Below are 25,416 nucleotides of genomic sequence, written 5' to 3' on the forward strand. Positions count from 1 at the left end.
GATAAATGGACAAGCAACTTCCCCTCTCTGGGTGTTGTTCATTTTTTCATCTATAAAAAGGGAATAATAATAACACCCTTTGAATCTAATCCCTGTAAAGTGCTTAGAACAGCCCTGGTGTGTTGTAGGTGCTGACAAAGGTGAGCTGGTGTCATCATGATTATAAGCATCACTGTCATCGCACACCTTATTTGCTGGTGCTTTAGTGGCAGGATGGGCTAATGCTGCATGTGTCAGAGACCTCAAAGTGTCAGCGCTGCAAACACTACCAACACCAGGGTGCAGAGGTGGAAATACCAGGCCCTCCTGCTGGCAACAGCTTTGATGACAAGCAGAGGCACTGCTCTTCTGCTCTGACAGTTGGCTCTGTTTGTAGACCTGAAACCACGTGTCTAGGGAAGCTTCTTTCTGTAGCCCATGCTGCCTTAGATGCTGTGGAAAATCACCCTTTAGCTTTAATTCCCTTTCAGCTCTCCTGGCAGCAGCTGTACCTTCATGAAGTGGGTGGACCCTGGCCCCTGCTGCCCTGCACCCTCATCTCTTACAGCGCGCCTTCTCGTTCCTCTCCAACAGATGTGCTGTAGCTTATCTACCTTGTGCACGGTCCGTCTCTCCTGCTAGACTGGAAGCTCCCTGAGGGCAGGAGCTCCTGGAACTGTGCCTGGCATATAGTGGACACTCAGTACATGCTTATTGGGGGAAAAAAGGAGGAGGCTTTTTTTTTCTTTTAAATGCTTGAAGACCAGCATATCCTGGGGAGGAATCAGTGTTGGCTAAACACCTGCTGCTCACTAGAGCTCATGGCTGGGTTTCTGAGCACTTCTTCAACACTCTCCAAAAGCCAGCACTGGGCTGAATCTTTGTTTCACACACATTATCTTATTTAATCTTTTGTGTATGAGGGAAAGTGAGGAAGGCGCTCAATGACTTCACCTCAGCCTCCCTAGTCAGATAAGTCGCTCCTCTTGAGGTGAGTAAAAGACATGAAGCTCTCCCTCAAACTTCTAAAAGATTAGACATTCTACTTAATGGTCAAGATAAAAATGTGAGGAGAGGTGAGAGTGTTTCCACCCATACACACAGAGGTCTCTAACCTGAGGATAATGATGCCCACCACAAGGCAACTTGTGGGTTACAGGACCTAAGAAGGTGCCTTGCAAACTGTAAAGTACTGTTCATCTGGACTGGGGCAGCATATACTGAGCATCTATCGTCAAAAATGTGTTGGAGTAGGGAAGAATTTGTCCTTGTCCATCCATCCTTCTTTACCTATCCCAGTTAAAGTCATTGAGAACCTACTCCATGCTGCCCTGTACTGGGCCCTGAGGGTCTAGGTATAAAGGTGGGTTGCATCCTGATCCATCGCTTCCTGTTCTTACTGTGCATCAGGGCTCATCAGAACCAATTTCGCTGAAAGAGGTGAGGTTACCCCAGAGCTGGAGGGTGGGACCACCCTTCTTCTGAAGGGGCTCTGCTCCTCTGTTCCCATGCAAATCTGTCCTCCAAACCTCTGAATGTGGACTGTCCATGGCCGCACTGCCAGAACGCCCCCCATTCATTGCTCAGGAACATAGGGAGTGATCCGTTTCTCAGCGCTGACCCAGCTTCCTTAGGGTTTATTTTGTGGAGACTATTTTCCCTTCAAATTGTGTTGAGAAATAGGAAGCCTTTTCTCTGCTGAGCTGCCCCCTTTGTAGTGTCCTGGGACATGCTGGTCAATGGGGCTCAGTTGCCTGGTCTTCCTTTCATTGAGGTGGGATTGCCTTTGTGCTGTTTGACTTGACAGCCACAGAGCTGTTTAAATCCCAGCTGAGATTTGGGGCCTGCTCAGCATACCAGGAGGCCTCAGCACTTCTTTGTAAAACCTGGAGCCAGAATGCCTTGGGTTCAAAACTTATTCTTTCCCTTATTAGCTGTTTGACCTTTTTGGGGTACATTTTCTCTTGTATAAAAATGGAAATGATAATACTTTAGTGACATGGTTCCATAAATTATGAGATTGTGTACATGAAAGTCTCAAGTACAGAGTAGGTTTTCAACAAATGTATCTCAACTTTTTCAGTCTTAAGGCATCACCAAACTGGTAGAAGGTTTTATGAATGTTTTTTTAGCCTGTTATAATTAGCCTTTCATTTCTACTGTTGTCAAATCATTCCAATGGCTACTGTGATCTTGTTTGATCTCTGGGTGTTTGTGGAATACCTAGTTGAAGAAAAAAATAGCCTTAAGTAAAATAGACTTAAAGTAATGCCTGTAACAGAGATAATGCTTTGTGTTCACCAACCGTTTATGGTTTTTCTTCCTGGGTAAATGGGAAGACTACATCTCCCAAACTCCCTTGCATTTAGGTTGGGATCATGTGACTTAGTTGTGGTCAGTGGTATGAGGGCCAAAATGATATAAGCAACTCTTAAGCCTGGCCCTTAAAAACTTCCAAAGCAAACCTCCAGCTCTTTGTTCCTCTGTCTCAGAGGCTGTATTGACATGGAAGTATCATAAGGTAGGGAGGCTTGTGTCACTAAGTTGCTGGGTGGAAGAGAACCCCTTCACAACCAGCATCTGGCTTTGAGTGGACAAGAAATAAACTTCTGTTACGCTAAGACATTGAGATTTGGGGGTTTATTGTTTCATCCAGCATAGCCCATCAGTAAGTATCTTAACAAATACAGTAGCTTCCTGATGAGTCAAATCATTCTTACCCAGACTGAGGGGAAAGGCTGACAACTGGATGGATCCCTATTGCATTTTCTCAACCACAGATGTGTGTTTAAGAATGTAGACACACATTGGTTATGTTAGTCTTTTAAGGAGTCTAATGATACAGGCTCCCTGTAAAGACATATCATTCTTTGTGAAACTTTTTCAAGAAAATTAGTGCTGAAAAGTGTTGGGCTCTGCATACCCAATGAGCATACATTGCAGCAGAAAAGTTGATATCAAACATGGGTTTTCCAAATGTGAAAAATAAAAAATGCCAGTGAAGAAAGTTTTAGATCTGGGATTAAGGAGATGTTAAATTATAGCTAAAATTCTAATGACTTCCAAACCTGTGTCTCTAGCCCAGACCTAGACATTTAGCCCTAGACTTTCCACCAGTCTCCTACACATCTTACTCGATATTTCAAACTTGCCCGGCCCAGAACTATACTTCCCCACTTCCCCATTTTACACCTCCAGCCTCCATTTTAAAAACTAGCTCGTCCTCCTGTATTGTACCCCCATGCACCAAATTGCTCAACTCTGGGTATTCTGCCACCTTTATTCAAGACCAATCTTATTTAATCTATCCTCTAAAGATCTCTTGAAGAACCAGGGAGACAAAATGGGAACAGGGAAAAAAAGGGGGGGTTAAAAAAAATTTCTCAGAATCTCATCACCCAAACAGAGAAAGTAGGAAAGAAAAACAAAAACACCAATGGATGCTAACTGGGTGAGTCCATGAACTACATAATGTGAACGGGGTGGCCAAACATAACAGCAATAATATCTGCATGGTATCAACTCTGTGGGATGAGATAAAGATGAAGATTAAGGCAAAGGGAATTTGGAAGAATGAGATCTAGGAAACCTTGAAATCTCTAATGTGTACTCACCCCTAGGAGGAGAGGACTCTGGGAGTAGAAGCTTGGTGGAACTATCTGAGGATACTAGCCCAAACTAGGAGGGATACATGCAGGCTCCAAGTCATAGGTGAGTGTTGGAGGACTGTGGGACGTTTGGGCCGAGGTCTGGGCCCTGGGACCACCTGAGGCTCCATGGCCTGAGAGAACCACTCATTGAGGAGAAACCAAATTGAGCAGGACAGAGACACTAGAGGAAACAAAAGGAGGAATTTTAAATAAGAGTGGAGGAAGGGAATAGAGAACAATAATTTCAGGAAGCACTGTCTGTACAATCATATTTTTAAGGAGTTTTTGGTAATAAGAGATAACCCTGGAACTGTGAGGCTAAAAAAAAAACCTACCCTAGATTACCCTTATTCCTCTACACAAAACTCTCTTCTTTTTCTTTTTAAGTATATTTTATTGATTATGTTGTTACAGTAGTTCCAATTTTTTTCCCTTTGCTCCACTCAGTATCCCCTTCCCTCCAGCAATCCCACCCCCCTTAGTACATGTCCATGAGTCGTGCATATAAGTTCTTTGGCTTCATCCTTTGCTATATTATTCTTAACACCTCCCTGTCTATTTTGTACCAGCCAATTATGTTTCTTAATCCCTGCACCATTTCCCCATTTCTCCCCTCTCCCCCTCCCAGCTGATAACCCTCCAAATGATCAACATACCTATGATTCTGTTCCTATTCTGGTATGCTTCATTGGATTTTGAATTTATTTTTTAGATTCAGTTGTTGATAGTTGTGAGTTTGTTGTCATTTTAATGTGCATAGTTTTGATCTTCTTTTTCTTAAATAAGTCCCTTTAACATTTCATATAATTATGGCTTGGTGATAATGAACTCCTTTAGCTTTACCTTGTCTGGGAAGCATTTTATCTGCCCTTCCATTCTAAATAATAGCTTTGCTGGATAGAGTAATCTTGGTCGTAGGTCCTGCTTTAAATCACATTGAATATTTCTTGCCAGTTCTTTCTTGCCTGCAAAGTTCCTTTTGAGAAATCAGCTGAGAGTCTTATAGGCACCCCTTTGTGGGAAACTCTCTGCTTTTCTCTTGCTGCTTTTAAGATCCTCTCTTTATCTTTAACCTTTGGCATTTTAATTATGATGTGTCTTGGTGTGGTCCTTTTTGGGTCTAGCTTATTTGGGACTCTCTGTGCTTCTTGGACTTGTATGTTTATTTCATTCGCCAAATTTGGGCAGTTTTCCTTCATTAAAGTTTTACATAAGCTTTCAATTTCTTGCTCTTCCTCTTCTCCTTCTGGCACCCTTTTGATTTGGATGTTGGCACATTTAAAGTTGTCCCAGAGGTTCCTAGCCTCTCCTCATTTTTTTCCATTCTTGTTTTCTCGTTCTGTACTGGTTGACTGTTGTTTTCTTCCTTTTGTTCCAAATCATTGATTTGAACCCTGGTTTCCTGCACTTCACCATTGGTTTTGTGTGGATTTTCCTTCGTTTCATTTAGCATAGCCTTCGCCTCTTCCCTTATGTATTTGCCATACTCAAGCTTATCTGTCAAGCCTGTGAACATCTTTATCACCAATGTTTTGAACTCTGCGTCTGTTAGATTGGCTCTCTCTTCATCTGTTGGGTTGGCTATCTCCTCATCACTTAGTTCTCTCACTGGAACCTTTACTCATTCCCTCTTTTGGGCCATACTTCTCTGTCTCCTCATCTTGAGAGGCTCCTGTGTTTGTTTGCCTCTGTGTCTTAGGTAGAGCTGTCACAGCTGTTACATTGTAAGGGGCAGAGCCTTAGGTATTTGTCAGTACGAGCTACCCATTTCACCACATTGTGGCACTGTGTGTGGGAGAGGGGCCTGAGAGGGAACAATGCCACTTGCTTAGCACTTGCCCCTTTTCCAGGCACTTCTCCCACTTCAGTATAGGACTGGTGCCTCTCTAGCTGTTGCCCTGGCTGTCGTTTCCAGAGTGGGTGGGTCTGCAGATGTTCTAGGACCGTGGAGGCCCTTTAAACAAGTGGACCGTGCTGAGAGACCCACAGTTTCTTCCTCCATCCCAACCCTACTGGTTTTCACAGCCAGAAGCAATAAGGCTTTATTTTCCCTGGATCTGGAACCATGAGCTGTGCGGTCTGGTCTGGTGCTAGGATTGCTCCCCAGGTGCCCCTCCCTCCTTTAAAAACGCGTGACTGTGCTTTCTGCCAGCCTGCGGCTGCCACTGCTACTGCCACTACCACACAGCATCCTGGCTCTGTCCCTCCTACCTGTCTGGATGAGTACTTTTTCTTCATATCTTTTTTTGTTGGACTTCATGCAGATTTATTTTCTGTAACTTCTGGTTGTCTCTAGTTTTGAGGTAATTATATTCCTTATTAGTTGTGTCTATCTAGGCCTCCATATTGGCCAGAAGTCCCAAAACCCTCTTCTACGACTAAAGAAAAATACATCTCACTTACACATGAGCAACAGAAAAAAATTGTGGTCAAATGCCATATAAAACTATTGTAAGAAGAATTATGAACAGAATACATCCCTTTAGATAATGAATGCATTCTACAGACAAGGACCCGTGAAACATCTAAACACTGAAACTTATTTCAGAAACAGCTAAAAGAAATTAACAGATGCTTTGAAACAATAGCATAAGTGAAATTGTTAGACCAAAAGAAGACTTGAAAAGATGGCTTATGAAAGGAAAAGACATTGCAGGAGAAATAACTAAATAGAAGAAATAAAGGAGTGGATAGACCCCATGGATAATACAATATAAGATAAATAGATGATGGAAAAGAAATAGAGAAATATTTTTTCAAATGCAAGAAAAAGTGATAGGTATAGAATAGAAGCTAGACAAATAAGATGCAACATACAAACAAGTCCCTAAAAAAGAACTCCAAAGCGATGAAAGAGAACAAATACTAAAAACATATTTTTTCCCCCTGAAATACAAGAACAGATTTGAATTTGCATCTTGAATAAGTACACACATGTCTGGGAAAATCAACCCAGAATAGTCAACATTAAGACATGCTCTAATATAATTACTGGACTTTAAAGAAAAAGGTAAAATCCTGTTGGTCATTCAAACAAAAAAGAGTAAATACTTGGTAAGGGGAAATAAACTAGAGTGACATCAAACTTTTCTTCAATAGCACTCTGTGTCAGGAGACAACTAAGCAATATATTCAGTACTCTCAGGAAAAGAAAAACAGAATCAAGGATTTTATATAAGTCAAGTATGAAAGCCACAGATCAACTGTTAATAATGTGCAGGAACCAAGGAAATATTATTTCCCATCAGTCTTTCCAGAGGAATTTACTAGAAAGCAAGCTACAGGCAACCATATTGACTAGACAGGTATAAACATAAAGGCTAGGAGTGAGCTTTAAATTTATCGTCACCTGTAGAACTCACAGTAATTAATGGCTATGAGGGAGATAATATTGAATGGTTGTATGTACTGTTAATGCAGATACAGTACAAGTATTAAAAATTAGAGAATGGAGTGTGTATATGAAAAGTAGAATAAATTTAGAGATTGCCTTTAAGTGGTAACTGGAAACAAATGGTTTTTTTTTTTTCCAAATTAGATGTCAGAGGAAAGGGAAGGAAGAGGAATACATGCCATTGGCTAATTTCAATATTCCTCATGGTAGGAAACCAACAGATATTGCCAAAAAAGGGGAAGAACTAAGGGTATTGTATAAAGGTGTTGATTTAATGATAACCATCAGAATAACAATAACAGGCTTTTTCCGACAGAGTTAGGGGAGCAAGAGGGGAAAGAAGTCATTTGAGAACACAGTCCCCTCTCACATGAAGCTTAAGCCCAACATGTCCCCTCTCATTGCTTCTCCAGTCTTTAAAGGTGTGCCTCCTCCAGACAGCCTTCTCTGATTACCCTAGCACATGCTCATCTTCCCCTCATCTACTCTTAGGTATTGGGTACCTTGTTCTCTGCATGTTTTATCTTATCTCATCTGCAGGCAGAGATGGAGTGCTATATATAATGGTGCAGAGCCTTTCTCAGAGTCTGGCACTGGGTTCTACACGCATAAGGCACTTACTAAATGGTGGTTCATCAGTAATTTAGGATTGGTTGAAGGATTTAGACTAACAGCCTCTGGGCTTTTCTAAGAGCTTAATGTTGCTATTTGTCTGAGTTCTTTCAATTTGAAGTAGCAGCAATACCATTCAAATTGACTTAAGAAGAAGAGGTCTTTGAATTTGAAATGTTCTAGGTAGGTCTTATTTCAGTTATGGCTGGACACAGTGACTTGAGTCCTATCACCATTGTCAGTCTTTGCTCTAGACTCTGGTTTCCTCTGTGTTGGCTTCATTCTCAGTCAGGCTCTTCTCTTCTCTCATGGTCAAGAGTGTATCTTATTTGCAATGGCCCCACTAAAAGTCCGAGGATTGAGTTTCATTGGCTTGGTTTGTGTTATGTGCTCATCCCTGACCCAATCATTGTGGCCAAGAGAAATGATTTAATTAGCCAGCCATGGATCATGTGACCACTCCCAAAGCTATCTCTGAGTGAGGAAGAGGATATTTTCCAAAGGAAAATTGGGGTGTTGTTACCTGAAAAGGGGAGATAGATGCTGGCTGGGCAAAAAAAAACAGACATCTGTTTTAGTATTCACATGCTCATTGAGTAAACTACAAGAAAAATTCCTTGCAAGTGAAAAATCATGGTTTGGGGGCTTGTCCTTGAGACATGTGGATGGATAGCTCTCTTTGATGTTTTCAAGTCAGAGAGTTTATTTACCATGTTGGTGGGGGGACCACTCACCATGGGGCTCAGTTTCAATGGAGAAACCAGCTTTCCCACCCAGCTAGGGGTTTCTCTCTCTGGCCTGGGAAGAGGACATTCAGTTTGCAGAGGCATTAAAAACAAGCGTGAGACTCAAGGAGCACTGAGCATCCCTGCAGGCATCTCCTGTGATCTGGTTTTGTTTCCTGAATCAGCAGCTGTCCTGTATTTTTCTTCATGTGTTTTACTGGCCTCTGAGACTTGAAAGCACCAGTGCCCCCTGCAACTTGGAACTCTCCTCTTTCCAGGCAAAATACATATATTTTTTTCTCTCTTGGGGATTTGATTACCCAACACAGGTAATTTGGGCAAAGGGAATCCACTGAGGTAGCAAATGGGGAAACAGAACAGGAGAACTTAAAAACATATCCATTTCTCTCCTAAATCTTCAACACTTTTTTCCTGCATTGGACCCTTCCTATCAACATTTAAGCATCTGCAAATTTCTACCATTTAAAATAAATCTTCCTGCCCTGGAAGGAAGTGTGGCTCAGTTGATTGGAGCATCATCCTGTATGCCATAAAGTTGTGGGTTTGATTCTTGGTCATGGCACATACCTAGGTTATGGGTTTGATCCCTGGTCGAGTAGTGCACAGGAGGCAATGAATTGATGTTTCTCTCTCACATTAATCTCTCTCTCTCTCTCTCTCTCTCTCTCTCTCTCTCTCTCTCTCTCTCTCTCTCCCCCTCCCCCCTCCCTCTTCTCTCTCCCTCCTTTCCTCTCCTTCCCTTTCCATCTCCCTTTTTCATCCTTCAGCTCTCTAAAGCAATAATAAAAATGTCCTCAGGTGAGGATTAAAAAAATAAATTAAATAAAATCTCCCTAAATTTTACTAACCCTTTCACTACTACTTTATCTTTCTACTCCCCTTCAAGGCAAAATTTCTTGAAAGAGGTTTTTTTATATTCCCATTTTCATTTACCCCTCATATTTCATCCCACTCTGATCTCCTCACACTCCTCCATCCCTCCAATACACACACTTTATGACAGAGCTCTCCCTAAGCTCTTCATTTAGCTCCATGACACTAAACCTAGTGACCCTATTGTTAAAGGGGGGGAAAGTATTCATTTCTTATGTTGAGAGGCAGCATTACGATCTCCAATTTTAATAATTATTTGATGATTTTTAAAAAATCAAGAAAATCCAGGGAAGGGTGATCTGTCATGTAATCAAATCCCCAAGAAAGAGGAAATAGAACTATTTCACCTGTAAAAGGGAGAGTTCTAGGGTCCAGGAGGTACTGGTGCTTTCTTCAGATCTTTAAAGCGCTGCCACGTGGAAGAGAGAGATGCGGTCTGGGCGGCCCTAAAGACTAGGGAAATAGGAAGGGTGATTTCCTTTCATCTTAAGAAATGTTCTAGTGGTCAGAATTCTCTAAAGAAGATAGGGGTTGCATCATGAGATAGTGAGCTCCCTGTCACTGGCAGTAATCAAGTAGAGACTGTTCTGTCAGAAGTACTCAGAAGAGAGTCCTGTGTTGGGGGGAAGGTTGCACCTGAAGACGTCTGAAATTCTGGGATTGGTTAAGCATGCTTCTCTAGAGGCGGGTCTTCATGAATAGCATCTGTCACTCCCAGCTGTGTGGGCTTGAGCAAGTTACTCAACCTCTGTTCTTCAGTTTCCTCAGTTGTAAAAGGGGGGCTAATAAAAGTACCCGCCGCACAGGGCTGCTGTGAATCTTCAAGTGCAGTAATGCATACAGGACTCAGCACCAGTGCCTGGCACACTGTATTTAATAAATATTTGCTAGTATTTGTATTTAGTGCAAAACCCTGTTCTCTAGATGGCACTCGATTCTGAAGCATTGGTCTCATCAGTTGCATTTGGCTTTTAGTTGTGGGTTTTCCTTCATAACTTCGAGGAGCTCAAAAAGAGCCCAGGAGAAAGTGCTAGAAATGCCATGGTAATTCCTGTTGTGCGCATCATGCTGCCCACAGCAGTTTTTGTCAGAAGGAATCTTAGAGAATAAGAAAATATTTTCTATATGTACCACATGACAAGCCTAAACAGCGTGTTCTTTAAAGGATGATAAAGATTTGGTGGACCTTCCATGCCACCTCTTAGGCTCAGGTCAGCTGTGCCAATACTTCCCCCAGACAGAATCCTATAACAGTTTTCTCATGGTGGTCTTAATCACAAAGAAGAAAAATTGCTCATTTTGGTTCACACATGCCAATGAGCATGCTCTACATCTCAGAGGCCTCCATTCCATATTGCATGAATCCCCTCAACACTCCTGAAAGGGAAGTTCATTCCCACTTTGCAGATGAGGAGACTAAGCCTCAGAGAGGTTAAGTACTTTTCTAAGGTTGCACAGCTGGAGCAGGGACCTGAACATTCCAGTTCTTACAATTCAGTGAACTGCTATCCATGACCTCTGAAAAATTTTGGAATTAATTAAGGAAATTTATATTTAATCAAATGGTCCCCAAGAATAGAACTTCTAAAAAACACATTCCTAAGAAGGTTAGGAAGTTTGGTTATCCCTTTGTCCAATCTTATTGGAGGAGGGGTATGGATGGGGGATTTCAGAGAATAGGGCCACTGCACATCTGACTTCTCTTTGTGCCAACTTCTTTGTGCCTTTCTGCAGGTCTGGGTAGATGCTGGAACGCAGATCTTTTTCTCCTATGCCATCTGCCTGGGTTGTCTGACTGCTCTGGGAAGTTATAACAATTATAACAACAACTGCTACAGGTGAGCATTTCCCCAGGTCCTGCTGGCTTTCCACCAAATCCTGAGAGCTCTTCACTCTGCCTAGCTAGCTCATGCTTGTCTTCCCACCTCACAGGGCCAGACAGATGGGCTGTTTCTTAGCCTCTCCCTGACCTAGTGTCAAAGATAGGCCATGGAGGAGCTAGGAAAATAACAAGTATAATCAGAGTGCATTCCACGCTGCAAGCAAATCCACTTTTGAATCTTACCCAGGCCTCCGACTCACAGTTTTTCCCAGGGAAGATGAGTGACTTGCCCAAGGTCACGTAGCTCGTAAGTGGCAAAGTTGGGACTTGAATGTAGGCCTTCTGATACTAAGGGCCTTGTTCTTCTGCCTTCTGTTCATAAACCTGCTTCCTGCCCCTTCTCATTTAACAGTAGGGTCCTTTACTGACCCACCTGGAATGGCCAGTGTCCTGCTTGCCCTTCAGCCTGACAGGCCTCCCTCTCTGGCCTTCTGCAGCTGGCCACACCCAGCAGCAAGATGGGACTCCTGAGGAGGTGAGCCCAAGGCTGTCTGACCTTGGCTGCCTGGCCCCTAAGGCCAGCAGTCTGAGTTCTGCCACAAGAATGAGACTCACAGAGGGCCAGGGATTTACCCAAGGTCACTCAGCAGTGCCTGGTAAAGAAGAAATCTGCATCCTAATCTCTAAGCCTAGGCCAAAGGTCTGTTTACTGATGTCTCTGCACCGCTGTACTTAGTGCCTCATCGCAGTAGGTGAATATTAAGGGTGTCTGGACAGCACCTCTCTTCCTTAGAGTCCAAAGGCTTCTTATTCAGGTATCGTCGGCAGCCGTCCGTCTGGAGAGACGATGGTGTAGCTTCTTAAGAGTCTATCTGCACCGCCGAGAATGGCTGTGCAGTCCGACTCGGGAGTGACACGGTATCTGTCTCCTCCCGTGTTGAATCGACATCTTGCGATGACGCTGGAGTGTCCTCTCCAGTGAAGCTGAAGCTACAGAGCCTGGGCAGGGTGATATGGAGGGTCTGCTGTTGCACATGCAGCAGACACCCCCTCTCTTCGCAGCTGAAGGGCCCAAGGGAAAGACGGAGTCAATACAGCTTGGCTTCAGGTGCGCCGCAGGAGTTGCCGGTGTTGACTACAACGTCAAACCGCCTTAGGGACTCCGGCTCCGGATTTTCTGTCGGGGTTTACTCCCTTAGCCTTTCCCCTGAAGAGGTATGCCGCAAGGCAGCGGAGGTTTTTTGGAGTCAGAGTTTTCCTTCTCTGATGTGCCCTGACTGGAAGATTGAACCAGCGACACTTAGCTCGCAGGCCGACGCTCAATCCACTGAGCCAAACCAGCCAGGGGATGTATTCAGGTATAAACTCATGGAATAATGACAATGAGGTCATCTCTGATCACAGATTCATTGATAAAGGAAGGATTTTCAGCACAGGACACAGACAGGATAATTATTTGGGGGAAAATAATCAAGGTAGATAATGATACTTTGTCTCATATTTGCACCATACTAGGTGTCAGATTGATTAAATAGTTAAATATTTTTAAAAGGAAACCATTTTAAAACTAGGAATAAAATTCCAGTATGTGTGATTTTTCCCCTACACCAAGCAATTCTCAGACACCAGCTGTGTGTCCTTCAGTTAAACTCAGTTCTGATACTATCTACCCAGATATAACACCAAATTCCACAAGTTAAGGGCTGAGTCCTACAAGACTGCCCCTCCCCCCCTTTCACACACCAATTGCAAGTGCAGGCTGTCATCTGTGCTTATGACTGACTGGGTTTGATTAATTTGCTAGAACGGCTCACAGAATTCTGAGAAACATTGTACTCACTCGATTACTGGTCTATTATAAAAGGACATAACCTGGAAAGAGCCAGATGGCAGAGATGCATAGGGCAAAGTGGGGGGGAGGGGGAGGAAGCTGCCATGCCCTCTCTGAGTTCACCACTCTCCCGGAGTCTCCATGTGTTCCCCAACCTGGGAGCTCTCTGAATCCATTCCTTTGGGGTTGTGTGTGTGTGTGTGAGGCTTCATTACATAGGCATGATTGGTTAAATCACTGGCGACTGGTGATAGAACCCAATGTCTAGCCTCTCTCCCCTCAGTGGTGGTCAGGGGGTGGCATCCTCTCTGAAAGCTGGCTTCATGATCACTTTTTTAACTCATTTGTTAAGTCAGCTGTACGCACTGTGTGTCTGCTACGTGTGAGACACTGGAATTGGTACCTTGGGAGATACAGGCAGCAATGGCACAGCCCAAGTCTATAGTTTATACATTGGGGAAGCCAAGGCACTGAAGAAGTGCAAGCGAAAGGCCCAGCATATTGAAAAGAAAGCTATTGTGGAATTCAGTGCACAATCAGGCAGCAGGCTGTGTTGTTCCTGCGGGCCTTTGGGCAGAGAGGTAATTAGTTGTTGCTGCACAGAGGCATACTAGAGAGGTGGAAGGTCAAACCAAGCTGTCTAAAAGATCCTTCCACCTTCACAGTGTTCATGGGGAGGTGGGTCTGGGACCTGAGAGGTGAAGCACTCTGTCAGCCACAGTACAAAATGGAAACCATGGACAGGAAGAGAAAGGCCCTGGGACAGGGAGAGCAGCGTAGCAGACCTCAAGCCCTGGTGGAGTGTGACCCCCTTTGGGATACTGGAGAGGGAGGCTGTCTACATACAACTGCAGCACACCAGCAGCTAGTGTTCAGCGTGGGCCCTCTGTGCTGGGCACTGCAGAAATCACTTCTAGCTAGGCTGTCAGCTCCTGAGGACATGGGCTGGGTCTTCTTGTTTGCCACCATCCCCAATGTCTAGCGTGGTGCTGGCTGATATGAAAGGAAATGTGGAAAGGCCACAACATTATACAGATAAGGAAACTGAGGCCCAAGGGTAAGTCTGTTGCTCATGTTCACATTACCAGTGATGGAATGTGCTTTTGAATCTGGGCCTTTCTGTGTCTCAGGGCAGGGGGTGAATATGCTGGTCACTGATGATTCCTCCTGCTGCTCCATCCAACATGCAGGCTTCTCCTCCCATCAGCAGGACAAACTCAGTCCCCTAGGTGACACTGCCAAATCCAAAGGCTCATTTTATCTCCCTTACCAAGGGTTCCCCGAGCAGTTCTTCCCAACTCAGAGGGAGTAAATTAGTACGCTCTCTTTTGACAGCGTAATAGCTTCTGGAGGTCTTCAAAGCTGGCTGAGCTGCCACAACTTCACAGTGCTTGTTACATAAGCTTTTCACCTAGAAGGTGCCCTGTGGAGGAGGAATTAGAGGGATGTGGACAGAGCAAACCAGGCGGAGAAAATCCTCACTTCAGAACACAGGCAGATAAGCTCCATCCCCTGAAAGTGTGGGTGCTCCGGTGGGGTGGGGGGGAGCAGGGGGCGGGACACAGGGCTGGAAGGGACGTCAAGTCTGTTCAGAGAGCCTCCCAGTGGTGTAAAGAAACCTCTCAGGAGGCCTTTAGGGTAAGATGGATACTTTGTGATAAGAGATATTTGTTCTTCAGCAACCATATGATGCCCAAAGATAATTGTCCACAAGTCAGGATGTGGAAGTTTTGATTCTTAGGGACCATCCTTTTTGTGTAAACGCTAGAAAAAGCATTTGGGCCCTGGCTGGTGTGGCTCAGTGGATTGAGCACCAGCCTGCAAACCAAAGGGTAACTGGTTCAATTCCCAGTCAGGGCACGTACCTAGGTTGTAGGCCAGGCCCCTGGTTGGGGGCGTGCGAGAGGCAACCACACATTGATGTTTCTCTCCCTCTCTTTGTCCCTCCCGACCCCTCTCTCTGAAAAATAAATAAGTAAAATCTTTTTTTTTTAAGTGTGGGCTTTGGTGTCTGAGATAAATGGATGCACATCTCTACTTCACTGCCAGATGACTGTGAAACCTGAGTGTGTGCTGCTCCTCGCTGAGCCTCCGGATTCCATGACACAGTACTCAAAAAACCCTAGTGCAGGACTAGACACATTGCAGATCCAAATTGTGCAGAATTCCTGAATGTAGAGGATGTGAAGAAAATGCTTTTTTTACCAACACCACCTTGTTTCCCAATGTTGGATAAGTCAGGGTCAGGAAACAGGCATGAAGAGCAGACTTAGTCCAACCCTAAGAATAACTCTGTCCTTATCCTGGGCTGAGCTGGATTTCCTTTTGAGAGGAGGTACATCAGGCTTGCAGATAAAGTCCTCAGGTCTGCCAGCCCATCTTACATCCACACTGCCAAAAGAGTTTTTTAAAGGAACCTGTATCAGTCACTCCTGCCACAACAATGCTGTGTCATAAACAACCCCAGAGCTCAGTGGCTTACTCCAACAAGCGTTTTTGTTTGTTGGTTGGTTTGTTTTTTATTGCTTCCAAGTCTGCTAGTTAGCTGGAGAAGCTCTCCTCTACGTTGTGGATTGAATGGGTTTGGCTCCAAGACCCAGGCCAGGCTCAAGTCTGGTCTATGTGGGTACGTTCTGGGTTCAGGTTGCAGGGACACCAGTTCCCCTGCAGAAGTTTTTCTCGTGGCAAATCACAGAAGGGACGAAGGACAAATCAAACCACATGAGCATATGGGAAACCTCTGTTTCTGTCACATCTGCTAACATCTGTTAGCCAAAGCAAGTCATGTAACTAAGCCCAAAGTCAGTGGGGCAAAGAGAGATGCTCCACCCCAAGAAAGAAACTAGGGGGAACAACCACTTGCTGGAAAATGATTTAATCTATCACAAGGCCCAAGAGTCAAGAGATTCAATCTACCCAAGCACCTTGTCTTAGAGCTGGTGGGATCAGGACCAGAGAAAATATATCGCAGGGAGAACTGGAACCTGAGCCCCAGTCTAATGGTCTCTCCACTATGCCCTTGATTCTCAGAGTCATTGCGAGACAACAGGGTGTTACAGTCACTGACATTAGTGTGTCTTTTGGTTGTATTACAAAAAGTTTGGTGTCAGGAGAAAAAGAGGTGAGAGTCCTACTCCGTTCTTGAGTCTAGCGCTCCTGTGTCATTGGAATAGGGGCTGAACAAGCTGGAGTAAGCAGGATGTGGGACTGATAAGGGAACTGGGACACTAAACTGAGAGAACAAAAATTCAAGAGGATGTAGGGCTACTTGAGAACTTCCAAGCCTAAAGGAACTTCAGGTTATTTGGGAAGGTAACATTAAAACTCATTAAAGAAGGCTGACTTTGGTCAAACACATGAGTTCTTACTCTGTAAGCAGCAGGAACTTTCAAGCAAGGGGAAAGCACCCTGAGAAGGTGACAAGCTCCTGACAGCTATCAGCTATGGGAAAGCAGAGGCAAGCTGGCTGCGGACAGGGACACTCCAGGCTAGTCATGCCTCCCGCCGGGGGCTGACAGTCCACTTGGAGATGCTCTCTTTAAAGTGGAGCACGCACATGTTTTAAGACTAACTCCCAAGTGCACAATCTCAGTGGCTGAGATCCTAATGGGCTCATTCACTGACCTGGCCTCATGACAGTGCAAAACCCAAGGTGGGAAGGGCTAGGACTAGAGGGATCCATCTTCTTCATCTTGGCAAAGTAATTTGCAATGTGATTTCTCCTAGGTCATGGCTTTTTACTGTCACTTCTTTGCTGGTGAGCCTCTCCCAAAGTCAGGGGACAATCATTGCTCCAATGAATCTCTCTATGAAGGGCCCGGCCTGGAAGGGCTGCTTTCTAGCCGCAGCAGAACAGGGACTGATCAGTGAGGTCTGTGGGGTGCTACTCTGGTAAAAGAGCTTGGCCAGGAGGGATGTCTTCTCCTAGGGCTGTAGGAAGCTTCCCGTGTGAAGCCCACAGGTGCTCCCTTGGCTGAAAAGCAGCCATTTCTCAGAGGCTTCTCTTGCCCTCCTTTTTCTTTTTCTTTTTTCCTTTTTCTTTTCTTTCTTTCTCTTCCTTCCTTCCTTTTTTCCTTCCTTCCTTCCTTCCTTCCTTCCTTCCTTCTTTCCCTTCTTTCTTTCCTTCCTTCCTTCCTTCTTTCCCTCTCTCCCTCCCTCACTCCCTCCCTGTCTCTCTCTCTCTTTCTTTCAGCTTCTCTCCTACCAGGGATATGAAGGAGCTTTGATCTGTCTCCAAGTGTTTTCTTCCTAGTTGAATACTTTCCCACTTGCCAGCCTTCCTCCCTTTCTACTCCCTCTCTATGCTTCTGGTCTGTGACCTACTTATCTTCTAGAGGTGCAGCAGAAGCTGTGTGACCATTGACCAGCCACCTAACCTCTCTGAACCACAAGGGCTTCACCAGGGAAATGGCACTCTTTGTGCCCTCACTGCCTTCCCTGCCACACAAGACAGCTATGGTGCTCAGACAGAATGTTCCAGCCTGTGCAGCCCACTCTGACCTGAGCCTCTTTCACTGATTCCCTGCAGGGACTGCATCATGCTCTGTTGCCTGAACAGTGGCACCAGCTTCGTAGCTGGCTTTGCCATCTTCTCCGTCCTGGGCTTCATGGCATATGAACAGGGGGTGCCTATTGCTGAGGTGGCAGAGTCAGGTAAGTGACAAAGGTGGGGAAGGCTTTAGTGATGATTATAATGAAAATATCTTTCTCCTCAGCTCATTCTCCTGGGTCAGGTCCCTACCATTGGTTCTCAAACCAGGATCCTGGGAATTACCTGGGAGAGAAACCTTGGCACCTCCTCACTCCAGAATGCAAGACATCACTAAGTTGTGTAGATACTGCCTCCTCAATGCTGCTTTATTTCATTCACTTTTCCCCAGCTCCACTATCTCCCCACCAGCCCAGACCACCATCACCACTCACCTGAATGACCACAGGAACCTTGCACTAACTGTCAGAGAAATGCAAATGAAAACCACAATGAGATATCACCTTACCCCTGTCAGAATGGCTATCATCAACAAATCCACAAATGACAAGTATTGAGGATGTAAAGAAAAGAGAACTCTCATGCACTGTTGGTGGGAATGCAGACTGGTGCAGCCACTGAGGAAAGCAGTATGGAGGTTCCTCATAAAATTAAAAGTGGATCTGCCTTGTGACCCTGCAATTCTATACTTCTGGGAATTTATCCGAAGAAACCCAAAACACTCATTCAAAAGAATACATGCACTCTATGTTCATTGCAGCATTATTTACAATAGCCAAGATATGGAAGCAACCCAAGTACTCATCAATAGAGAAGTGGATAACAAAGGCTGTGGAACATACATACAAAGGAATATTACTCAGCAATAAAAATGAATGAGATCTTCCCATTTGTGACAGCATGGATGGACCTCAAGAGTATTATACTCAGTGAAATAAGTCAGTCAGAGAAAGACAAAAACCATATGATTTCACTCTTATGTGGACTCTAAAGAACAAAATTAACAAACAAGCAAAACTGAAACAGACTCATAGACACAGAGCAAATTGGTGGTTGCCAGAGGGGAGGGGGATTGGAGGACTGGGTGAAAGAGTTGAAGGGATTAAGAAGTACAGATTGGTAGTTTCAAAATAGTCACAGGATGTAAGTAAAGTATAAGGAATATAGTCAATAATGTTGTAATAACTATGTATGGTGCCAGTTGGGGTACTGCAAGCACCATGCAAAGGGAAACACTATGTAAAGTATGATTGTCTAACCACTAAGCTGTACACCTGAAGCCAATACAAAATAAAATAAAAATAAAGAAATAATACTCATATTCTCAGAATTCCCAAAGGAGAAAAAACAATAGAATAGGTAATATTTAAAACTAATTCAAGAAAACTTCAGAAATAGAAAAAAAGGTGAATGTATACATTGAAAGAACTCTGAGTTCTAGGAAAAATTAACTTAGAATGGTCAACTGTTCCATTTACATCCTGGTAAAGATACTAGCTTTCAAAGAAAAGATAAAATCCTCAAGGCTTCCAGGCAAAAGTAATTAAGTATCTTGTAAAGGCAAAGGAATTAGTGTGCCATCATATTTTTCAAAGCCAGCATACAAAGCAAGGCAACTATGGAGCAGCATTTTAAAAACATATATGTTCACAAAAAGAAGTGTGAATCAAGGATTTAATATCCAGCCATTTCTTCAAATGTGGAGGCTACGAAAGAACCATTTCCAACATACAAGAACTTAGAGACTTCTATACTCATTTGTCTTTTGGAGGAATCTACCTGAGGGTGCACTTTATCCAACCCGACAATAACTGGGAAAACTTCAGAAAAAGAACTGATAGCACCTGAAAATATGGAGAAGCACATCTAAGACTAAGACCAAAGTGGGGAAGAAGATAGAGAACTAATGTAGAAATGCTGCATGCTCTTATAAAGTAGAAGTTATTCAACTAACAAGTGGAAAGAGAAGGCAAGAGGGAAATAGAAAAAGCTCATTGCTGTAGGGGTGGGCAGCACGTAGTGTTAAAGGATGGGGGTGGGCATTGAGGGGACCTGGAGAGCCAGATAGTAAAGTTTCAAATAAGAAAACAAAGGCCTAAGGACATTTAAAAAGGTATAAGTATAAAGGTAACCACTAGAACAAAAACATAAACCTTCCTAAATACCAAAAATCATTTATGAATAAAAGAAGAAAGAATATACAGAGAAGTATAAGTATAAAAATACACATAACTATAAAATATTTGTCAGAGTTAAGACCAAAGATATCAATCATATTAGTAAATGAAAATGGGCTTAACTCATGTATTAAAAAAATTTTCAATTTGGCTCACTAAATAAGACTTATATGCTGTATATAAGAGACAAACCTAAAACAGTGATTCACAAAGAGTAAAAATCAAGGAATACACAATAGCAATGCTGATATCAGACAAAGTAGAATCAAAGCTCAAAAGCATTAAGCATGACCAAGGGTACTTTTTAATGTTAAAAGGCACAATTCACAATGATGATAAAGCACACATGAAAATATACACACCAGTAACACAGCAATGATCTTAATAAAGCAAAAACTGTAGGAGATACAGACTCATAGATAGAAATAGCAATAAAAGAAAACCATAATAAACACATTTATCAATAAAATAAGATTGATAAATTTACCATTCAAAAACAAAAACAAGACTAACAACAGAGTGACTCAAAAGAAAGCACAAGGAAGGAAATAATAAACATAAAAGCAGAAATTAATGAAGCAGGGAATAAACAGATCTAATTAATGAAATCCTGAGTTTTGAAAAAATTAAAATAGACAAATTGCCAGATGATCAAGAAAAAAGAGGAAGAACACACAAAATAAGAACTGACAAATTGGAAATTGTTGAAGCAGAAGAAATTTTTAGAAATCGTAAGATTGCTTTTTAATTCTCTGTGCACATAAATTTGAAAACCTGGATGAAATGAACATTTTCCTCAGGAAACACATTGTCAAAATTGACCTCATTTGATTTGGAAAGCTTAAACTGGCCAATTTCCATAGAAGAAATAGACAGTGTTATTGAGGAACTACCCCATGTCGAAAGGCCCAGATGGTTTTACGGAGTATTTCTACCAAACCTTCAAGATCAAGATGCTCCCAGTGCTATAGAAGTTATTCCAGAGCATTGAAAAGGTAGAAAAACTCCCTTGCTCCTTATTGAAGCATATATAATAGTGATACCTAAACCAGATAAAGATAATACAAAAGAAAGAAAACTACTGACTTATATCACCCAGCCATATTAATAAAAAAATAAAATATTAGCAAGCAGAATGCAAAACCACATTAAGAAAGTAGTGTACCATGACCAAGTAAAATTTAGTCCTGGAATAATGCAAGGTTGATTTAATGATAGGAAATACTTTAATATCATATACCATATTAATAGATCTACAAAAAAGTCAGAAAATTCTCTCCATAGATGTTGAAAAAGCCTTTGAAAAAATTTAACACCCATTCATGATTTTTTTAATCAAGAAAATAGAAATTTAGGAATGGTATTTAATTTTTCAGCTTTTTTGAGGTATAATTTACAAATAAAATGGTAAGATAGTAGGCCCTGGCTGCTGTGGCTCAGTGGATTGAGCATCGGCCTGCGAGCCAAGTGTCGCTGGTTCGATTCCCAGTCAGGGCACATAACTGAGTTGCATGTCAGGACCCCAGAGTTGGGGGTGCAAGTGAGAGGCAACCACACAGTAAAAAAAAAAAAAAAAAAAAAAGTAAGATATTTACGGTGCACATCACCTCACAGATTCATCTTTGGGGGGAGGTGAGAACATTTTAAGTCTATTCTCCTAACAAATTTCAATTATACAATGCAGTTTTATCAACTATAGTTACATGTTATACATTAAATACTCAGACCTTACTCATAGGTGAAATTTTGTGCTCTTTTATCATCCTCTATTTCCCCCACCCCTCCAGCCTCTGGCAACTACTTTCCTACTCTCTGTTTCTATGAAGTTGACTTTTTCTTTAGATTCCACATATAAGTGACAGTAATATGAAGTATGTCTCTTGTCTGGCTTATCTCACTTATCCTAATGACCTCAAGATCCATCCTTGTTGCAAATGGCAAGGTTTCCATCTTTCTCAGCGATGAATAATATTCCATTGCACATATATACCACATCTTCTTTATCCATTCATCTGTTCATGAACACTTACATTGTTTCTATGTCTTCGCTGTTACAAATATTTACTTTTTACTAACTACTGTGAATAGTTATTTATTTAAATGATAACTGTTTGTATAAAAGTTTAAAAAGCAAGTATCTATAGTATCCTACCTATCATGTAAGAAAGAAGGGGATATAAGAAAATGTCTGCTCATTTGTGCAAAATAAATATAGAAAGAATAAATTAGACTCCAAAGAGAATGGTTATCTACAAGGAGTTAATGGAAAAGGGGTAGAAAGAAAGGAGGAATTAGAAATGGAGAAGTAAGGATGAGAAGAAAACAACAGTTCTCCAAGTGTACCTTTTTTTAAAATTAGCTCTGACTCTTAGAACCACAGTAAGATTTCAATACAACTCAAAATAAATAGTTACCTTTTGTGGTAGAACCCAAAGGGAATACAAACAGTAACAGATGAGTTTGACTGTTTTACAAGGAATAATGTAATCTCACCAAAAGGAATGGGGGACAAAAGAACTAACCTAAGTAAATTTCAGGGAAACAGTATTTTGACTGGATATTATAAGGCTAAAAAAAAATAAGTGTACTGTATTCTTGTTACTAGTACATTTCTATGGGTTAGCAATTCTTTAACTATTGTTTGTATATGTTAAGATTGAACAAACCAATCAATATAAATAATAGAGGCAATTTTTTCACTGTTTGAGAAAGAAGTTACATATAAGGAAAGTGGAGAAGCTAGAATGAAGTATATTAGAATTGGACTCATGGTTTTACTATATAGAGAAATAGATATAGAAATATATCTGTGTATGTATGTGCAGGTAAATATACACACATATATTTCCTCTCTTGTGTGCTAAGAGGTCCTATGAACAATGATACACCAGTAGCCATGGACATATCTAGTGACCAGATCTTGGTTTCTAAACACAATTCTCCAATAAAAAGGACCAGAGCTTCTTGGAGAGGCACTAGGGCGGGATGAGATGAAGCTAGAATATTTTGTGATGCCAGAACCTAAAGACATGTTTAGAAAAAGGATGGAGGCATGTCAAAAGGACACAAGAATCAACCTTAAGAAGCTCCCAATGGCTAAACCTAGAACAATGTGAATAGCAAAATAAATAATAGTATTGGATTATGGTACACAGAACAAACTAAATACCCACGAGTTTATATTCAAATAAATAAAAATTGAATTACTAAATAAATGGGTATGAAAGGACAACTCATCCTTACAGAAGAATTCTAATTAGTAAATAAAAAAGGGATGAAGAAAATGCAAACCCATTAGGCAAATACAACAGAAATAATTGTTTCAGGCAAGATCCACTAATGGATGCTAAAATGAATGAGTAAAAGTTTGACTTGACATAGAATATTTTGATAATCTCCAAATATTCTCCTCAAGATATTTATCAATTACAAAGGACAAGACAGTAAATTTACAATGGAAAAAACTGGCAGACACCAACTTAACCAGGTGGTAAATATCATCAGTACTAAGGTTTATTGACTTAATGAACCTCCTAATATGATATACACTGAGAAGGACACAGCATCACTTTAATGATGTTCTTGTCCCTCAAAATTGCATAACCTCAGTTTAATCATGAGAAAACATGAGACAAACCAACACCAAGGAACATTCTGTAAGATAATGACAAGTAATTATTCAAAATGTCAAGGTCATGAAAGACAAGAGAAGACAAAGGAACTATCATGGCTTCTATTTGAAGCAGCCAAAATAAGTGAATGTGGACCTAGGAAATGAAGGGAGGAGCAGCATTTGTCCAAGCCTGGACTCCTAACTACCTACATTGGAATCATTGGGTATCCAATCCCTGCCTCACTACAGACTGACCAAATCAGAATCTCTGGGTTGGGCCTGAGAACCTGCATTTTAATAAGAACCCCTCTTGCCCTGGTGGTAATGGCAAAGACAGGTTTTTGCAGAGGAAGGTGTGTGTGTCAGCCCAACCTGGGTTTGAATCCTGACCCTTCCAGGCCCTGGCTAACCTTTCTTTGCCTCTGCTAATTCACCTGCAAAATGGCATCATAATAGTACCAACCACATCGGGTGGCTGGGGAACTTAAGTGATTTGAGTGAGAATTAGGCACAACACCTGGCACAAAGGAAGCACTCCATACATGATGGATTAAAATCACAATTGAATGAAGGCCCGAACTCCACCCACCACCTTTCTCTCTCCTCCCTCTCCAGGCCCTGGCCTGGCCTTTATCGCTTACCCCAAGGCTGTCACCATGATGCCTCTCTCCCCACTGTGGGCCACCTTGTTCTTCATGATGCTCATCTTCCTGGGCCTGGACAGCCAGGTAAGACGCTGAAGGAAGGGGGCAGCTCAGGCTGGGAGGGCAGAGAGACTCTGGGGCCTGGCCAATACCTCCTGCTCCTGGTCATGAGAGACCTGCCTACTGTCCCCACCCTGCTTTTCTGCCAGCACACCCTCCCACCCTGCAGATGATCTCCACCATCACTCCCAAACACAACTGCTCAGGTCCCTCTAAGTCTTCCTTACTGAAATTCCCAACTCTCAGTTCAGGTTTTTAAACACACTTAAATCTGGTCAGTACTTCTGTCCAACAGCACCACCTAGCAAAGCGAAAGAAATTCTCAGAAAGTAGGCTATGGTTAGGGATATCTGAGGGCCTAACTAGCATGTGTCCCTGTCCCAACCAAATCATGCATGACACAGGGACATAGAAAAGCACCTTTTTTCTTCCTCCATCTCTGTATTGAGGCTACATGACATCCCCCAGGCAGCCACATGGGTCTTCAGTACCACCAGCAGCTCCCAGTCCCCCACACTTCACCTGCCTGCCTCTGTTCTCAGTTCCCATAGGGCTCCCTCGGACTCACCCTCCCTCAGCCTGCCCTCCTCAGTGACGGGTGTATAGTTAGAACTAGCAATTTACCCTTTCTCACACAAGTGCATGCACTTATATCCTCTCACACTAAAACTCGCCCCAGTCCGCCCTCCTAATCCTCTCCCTGGTTTTTCAGCCAGAATCCTGTTGCCTTCATCACTCTTCACTCAGAATTCTGTCCTTTGCCCTGCTGCTTCTTCGAAGCTGGTTCCCCTAAGAGCCCAAAGCCATGGCTCTGCTATGGAACTAGGGTCTATTAGTGAGGTGCTGCCCGTTACTCATGACCTCATGCAAGTCACTTAGCATTCCAGCCCTGTGTCTGGCCTGTCAACCCAGCCAAGTCTAATTCTTCCCCTGGATGGTTTCTCAGAAACTGCTAAGCCGAACTGCTAAAGCACCGGGTGTTTCTGCTGATAATCTTCCCTTCATTGTGGTCTATAATCTTCCCTTCCATTGTGACTGATAATCTTCCCTTCCTTCCATTGTGGTGGAGCCCTCAGGAGGGGTCTCAGCTTGTGTGTGACAGTGACAGGCCTGCCTGGGCAGAGGGAAGTGGGGAGTGGGGCCTGGGCTCTGTGAGTCCCTGGGCTGAGCTGGGCCAGCAATTGAGCTGAGATACTGTGCTTGCCAGGGGCTTCAGTGGGTGTTGCATGGAGGGCAGGCAGCCTCTCTGCTGACTTCCACGTATGCTCTACTTGCTTTGTGCCTGGGCTGTGTCCTCAGGTCCTTGTCACAATAACCACACAGGCTGGGGGCTCTATTTGTTTTGCAGATGAAGAAATTGAGGTTCAGAGATGCCAAGTTATGTATAAGGACATGCCCCAGGTCTGTGTGCCTCTTAGTCCACATGCTCTGACGTCTCTCTGGGTGAGCAGAGCCAGTCTTGCTGCAGGGACAGGGCAGCTTGGAGGGTAGGGGCCTGGCCTTTGGAGTTAGGGCTGGGTTTGAGT

At 43.0% G+C, this 25,416-nt stretch overlaps 1 protein-coding gene across 1 annotated transcript in view; it reads left to right on the top strand.

Moving 5' to 3' along the window:
• The window catches only part of SLC6A11 (solute carrier family 6 member 11), a 128,163-nt gene that overhangs the window by 89,954 nt on the left and 12,793 nt on the right, over positions 1-25,416 (top strand). The window contains exons 7-9 of the mRNA XM_090284176.1: positions 10,989-11,092; positions 17,436-17,560; positions 23,802-23,914. Coding sequence (XP_090140302.1) covers positions 10,989-11,092; positions 17,436-17,560; positions 23,802-23,914 — 342 coding nt within the window. The remainder of the gene's footprint in view (positions 1-10,988; positions 11,093-17,435; positions 17,561-23,801; positions 23,915-25,416) is intronic.

This window comes from Furipterus horrens, unplaced genomic scaffold, assembly GCF_987537825.1.
Source record: "Furipterus horrens unplaced genomic scaffold, mFurHor1.1.pri manual_scaffold_7, whole genome shotgun sequence".
NCBI classification, from domain to species: domain Eukaryota; kingdom Metazoa; phylum Chordata; class Mammalia; order Chiroptera; family Furipteridae; genus Furipterus; species Furipterus horrens.